Raw genomic sequence first — 5,288 nt, 5'->3', positions numbered from 1 at the left:
TCGTTTCGTTTCGGCAGATTTCGTTTCGTTTCAGTTCGTTTCGTTTTGTTTCGTTTCTATTTCGTTTCGTACTTTACAGGTACCCAAAATTTCTAGGTAATCAAAACTTCGTAAATAAACATTTTCATGAAAATTTACACCTTTTTTAAATTGTAAAAAAGTGGAAAATCTTTAACTTAACAGATAAAAACGACTAGTTAATAGGCATACCACATACGACATATTTTACTACCTACAATATAATCACTTGGAAATACCTTCGCATTCGTTAAACCTGACCGCTTAGTTATCACGGGTATGGGCGTGGAATGGTGACAAGTGTTCGCGCTGGTAATCTTACATTGACTTTGTTTATATTTTATTGAAATTGCGTGTATTTGTGTCTGTATTCTTCACTGACCTTTGAATTAATATGTTTCTTTCGTATATTTATCCTCTCCCGTGGAATAAGTGTCGTTACCCAGAGCTTTGTTGCATACATCTACACCGATAACGACTCATTACACTAAATAGTAATTATGTGAACGTTTTCTATAGGGGCCCTCAGATATTACAACTGAATTCCTTTTACGAATCGTGCTCAGCTTTAAAAATGATAAAGGATATGTTTTGTTAAATTTTCCTCCTTTCAATTGACTGAAAAAAGTATAACTAAAATTGTAAAATGGTTTTCATCAAATAATATGCAAAAGAGACGATTTTTTTTTCTAGTTTGTAATTTAAATGAACTTGAAAAATATTTCCTCACATATCACTATTACTATAGATATAGATTCTAATTGGGGATGCATTATTATGCCGAAAACGTAACTTTATATTCAACAATGGTAACACTTTAGTACTGTATAAATAGGATATGGAGATAACGACAGTATTCAATATCATCAAGCCCCGTGGGGATCCGGGTTAGAATAGGTCTTCAGTACCCCCTTGCTTGTCGTAAAAGGCGACTAAATCGGGCGGTCCTTCGGATGAGACCGTATAAATCGAGGCCCCGTGTCACAGCAGGTGTGGCACGATAAAGATCCCTCCCTGCTCAAAGGCCGTAAGTGCCGAGCATAGGCCTAAATTTGCAGCCCTTCACCGGCAATGGTGACGTCTCCATATCAGTGAAATATTCTGGAGAGGGACGTTAAACAGTATACAATCAATCAATCAATATCATCAAAGTCCATAAAAAAGTACAAAATAGGAGCAGAGCAAACACTGACCTCCAAAAACATCAGAGGTGGGATCTGGTGCCATGGAGGAGTGAGCATTCCTTGCCGACCGTTCACACCCGCCTTGTGCTCCTTGTCATGATCGGGAGGTAACGGGAAAAAACCCGTCGTCCATTCTGTGCATAAATAATGGACTAACAACTAGTTTGAAACACGTCAGTCGGCATTTGTCTCAATGAAAAATTGTATTTGCTGACAAGGTCATGGTATCGACCATAGAACTTACGAAATAATTGCTTTAAACGAGACCGCTGATATTCTTCAATTTGTTTGTCAATAATTTTCCTCGTTTGTATATGTATATATGTTGTATATGAAGCATATGGAGATAACGAACAGTATTCAATATCAAAGTCCATAAAACAATGCAAAATAGGAGTAGAGCAAACACGGACCTCCGAAACATCAAAAGTGGGATCATATATATGACCGGTCGGCAGGGGATTCTCACCGCCATAGCACCTGATCCCACCTCTGATTTTTTTTCTCAGGTCCAAGTTTGCTCTGTTCTAGATTGTATTGTTTGTTGGACTTTTGAGCTTGAATAAGGTTCGTTACCCCTTTATGTTTAACTATAAAAGTTCACTATATACGGGAACTTTCATAATATTTGATAATAAGGGAGTTTTGATTCAGTTGTCGTGTGCATCAATTAAAAAGAAGTTAATGCTTGCAATATTTACAAAAAAAGGATGCATTGATTGGTACATATATTTTAGCACTTTTTAAAAGTTGTATATGATGAACATGTAAATAATATATTTTATAAATAGTAGAAATTTGTAAGCCCTCATGGTGTTCAAAATTTTACCTCTTTGTAACTCTTCGAATTAATGTATACCATTTTTGTCACTCAAAAAATAAATCTAAGCTGTGAAACATTCATTTTATTTATACAAACGTAAAAGTTGTCACTATAAAAATTCTGATAACAGTTTGTTTTATCATCTGTTCTTAAATTAAAAGCATACAATACGCATATCCCCTCAAGGGTCTAATCTATCCCACTACATAACAATAACAGATTTAACTTGTATGACATCATAAGAAAGATTATATAGCGATTACAATTTAGCTTTCTTTTATTATGATAGTTGGATATCGAATTATATAAATGATATAGATTCAGTTCAGGCTTGCTGAAATAAAAACATTTCACACTCCGATACACATTAACATAGGTGACCCATATTTGAAATAAACAATACGTGTATATATATTTAAATGTAATATGGTTTTCGTGGTATTTAAAATGACTGGAAATATGGAATGAAAGACGATTAGTACACGTTTATTATGGGCAAAAGAAAAAATTCTAGGTAATCGAAACTAGGTGCATATTTTCTTGGAAAAGTTTATTTAATTGAGTAGTAGTTATAAATATTTTTTTAGCTTTATGTAATAGAATAATGCAGGAGTTTTGTCGTTATTTTTCTCTCACTGACTGCTGTATAACAAATAAAGAGCTGACATTAAACAATACAATCTTTTTTACTCAATTGCAGCATTTGCTTTATTTCAACGAAAACAATAGATATGATGGGTATTTGAATGTTCATGATTTGTACAATCTAATTAGATTCTTAATTCTATTTTTGCTTTAAAATGAAACGAAGACCCGTGATCAATCCCTGAATTAAACTAAAAGAATGAATACAACACTTGATACCTGAAAACACTGGAGGAGGTCAATTTCTAACGACGGAAAAAGTCAACTACCGTTGGTCTTTCGATAGACCTAACAATGAGTATGAAAAGCGTCAGTCAGCATTTGAAAAAAAAAATTTAGAATGATAATTAAAGTAGAAGTGAAATGAAATAAAGAAAACAAATTTGTTTGAAAAATGCCATGCGAACACTATCTTTTCCAGCCGTTGTAAACTCATTACTTGGAACGCATCTTTTTAGATTCATATCACATTTCAGGTATTTAGTCTGACCACAGTCCGGACATGCAGGTGAATCTTCATAAAGAACATTTGCTGCAAGATCTGGTTTAAGTCCGACCTCATTTCTCATCCAATAGAAGCAATCCATCGTTCGGTTAGGATAATGACGTTTTATGTCATTCCCAATAATTTCATATTCTTCTTCAACGTTCATAGCCGATTGTTTCTGAGTAAATTTTGTCCATATATAGTCGATGTAAGCATGGTGGAGAAAAAAGACGGGGTCACGGGGTGAATCGTCTAAAATGGACATCATACCGCCCACCCAATTGTGAACAACATTGTGTTGACCTTCCAAGGTGTGAGTATTGTTTTTCCTATCGTAAATTATTTGTTTCATGTGATGGACTGACAAATCATTCTTTATCATATCGATTGTGCTATGTGACATCAATTTACCGGAGTTATTAAAATTAAGACTTCTCTGTAGAGTACAATTATCAACGTCTCTCCAGAATTTAAATGGACCTGTACTCACATTACCATTACCGTTTCCCAGAAATTCCTCTGTAAAAACAACAGACTTTGAAGGTGTTGGGTCGTTGTCCATGTAGTTGTCTAGTAGGGAATCCCAATACGGTAGAGCCACCTTTTTATTTTTCTGACGAAGAGCTGCCTCAAATCTATTGAAAATAGCGCATAATTGATGATTAAATTCGATATAATTAGATCAAGACAAAATTGCCAAAGCTTTAATTCAATTAAGGTTGCTGTTTTAACTAAAATGAATGAAATAACTTTGCCGCTTCATTTTCACTTAAGAAGAAAAAAATTGAACAAATGTGTTGAAATGATTGCATAATATGTAATACGTAAACTATCAAAATGGAATGGTAATAGATAAAAAAAAACTCACATCAGAAGATACACTCGGTGCCAGCCTAAAAAGTTGCTCCCTCTATGAATGGAACAAATGGTCTGATTGGTGTGAATCATCGCAATTGCATCATATTTGTTGGGCCATATGGTCTAGAACGAAATTTTAGAAATAAAATTTTATACTCGATGTTAAAATCTACAGAAGTTTCACTTCACTGACTCAAAAAAAAATTTCTCATTATGTAATTTTTATATTAGTGCATTAATAGAAAACATATTTGTGTTTTTGATTAAGAAAATCAAACAACTTTGAAAAATCTGAATTTTTCTTCAATCCAAGGCAAATGATTTTTGAGAGTAGGAAAAAATATTCAAAAGATGAATACATTTTATGATTTTTTAGCGCCTCTATGAACGGCTAAGATTTACATAAATACCTGATCTGTTAATATATACCACAGAAAAAATCTTTTCATAACCTCATTCTTCTGGAAGAATTAAATCAAATCTACAAGCTAAACGTATCACATAATATTTTAAGCATATACCCTGGTATATCCTTACCGTGTCGTTTTTGAGGGCCAGTACAGCATCAATGTATTCTTGCTTCTCTGTCTCACTCAGTGTCCTCATCTCCTTACGTGTATGTTGTGTGTCCGACATTGCCTCTCTGTAAAGCTCATAAAACCAGTCCTGGGTAGGCTTGTTAAGTGTGCAGAAATAATCGTATGTTACATTTTGACAGGTGTCTAGGTCAAACAAGGTTTCGTTGCAGAAGAAGGGATCTGCTTCCGTCAAAATCTCAACCCTTAAATGATGTTCTACAAATGCAGAAACTGCAGGAAAATGACTTGCAACGATAAGAAACAAAACGAGGCTTTGCAGACTCTCCATGTCAAACTTTGAAGATATATTTAAAATGTGCTACTTTATATACCGGAAACCTGACTTTTGAATACTTTGTTCTCATCCCCCTTTTCTAAGAATGTACGTGGTTCTGGGAATGCATTGTCGCACCTTCTTTCGTATAATGGGATATAGTCTACAAAACTATGCAAAACAATCCTTAGTTTCATTTCAATAAAGATATATGCACTGATACACTCTAAATGATGAAGATATATAAATAGATTTTTTTTAAATACGAAAAGTGATTTGAAGATTTGAGCAACAGACAAACCTTTAAATGAACTTACATATTTTAGAATTTATAAATTAGACCGTGGAAATTAAAATAGTGAAGCAAAGACAACCATCAGTCAATACATGATCGATATATTTGGAAACAGTATCTTTGAGA

At 33.8% G+C, this 5,288-nt stretch overlaps 1 protein-coding gene across 1 annotated transcript; it reads right to left on the bottom strand.

The window, feature by feature from the left end:
* Positions 1-2,345: 2,345 nt before the first annotated feature.
* Positions 2,346-4,873, bottom strand: LOC134243650 (tyrosinase-like protein 2). The gene is made up of 4 exons (XM_062725891.1): positions 4,553-4,873; positions 4,026-4,138; positions 3,161-3,792; positions 2,346-2,359 (listed from the first exon to the last, which is right to left on the bottom strand). Exons 1-4 carry the CDS (start codon positions 4,649-4,651, stop codon positions 2,346-2,348), a joined length of 858 nt encoding a protein of 285 aa, XP_062581875.1. The 5' UTR covers positions 4,652-4,873.
* Positions 4,874-5,288: the final 415 nt, after the last annotated feature.

This window comes from Saccostrea cucullata, unplaced genomic scaffold (genome assembly GCF_032062105.1).
Source record: "Saccostrea cucullata isolate Sc308-1 unplaced genomic scaffold, CSIRO_AGI_Scuc_v1 ctg2781, whole genome shotgun sequence".
NCBI lineage: Eukaryota > Metazoa > Mollusca > Bivalvia > Ostreida > Ostreidae > Saccostrea > Saccostrea cuccullata.
The sequence above is the reverse complement of the archived record's forward strand: the minus strand, read 5'-3'. Positions and strand labels throughout refer to the sequence as shown.

Coding starts and splice junctions, on each gene's coding strand:
- LOC134243650 (XM_062725891.1), bottom strand. CDS start 4,651: ATGTCGGACACACAACATACACGTAAGGAGATGAGGACACTGAGTGAG. Junction 4,139..4,552: donor TGGCCCTCAAAAACGACACG/GTAAGGATATAC, acceptor ATTTCGTTCTAG/ACCATATGGCCCAACAAATA. Junction 3,793..4,025: donor CACCGAGTGTATCTTCTGAT/GTGAGTTTTTTT, acceptor TATTTTCAATAG/ATTTGAGGCAGCTCTTCGTC.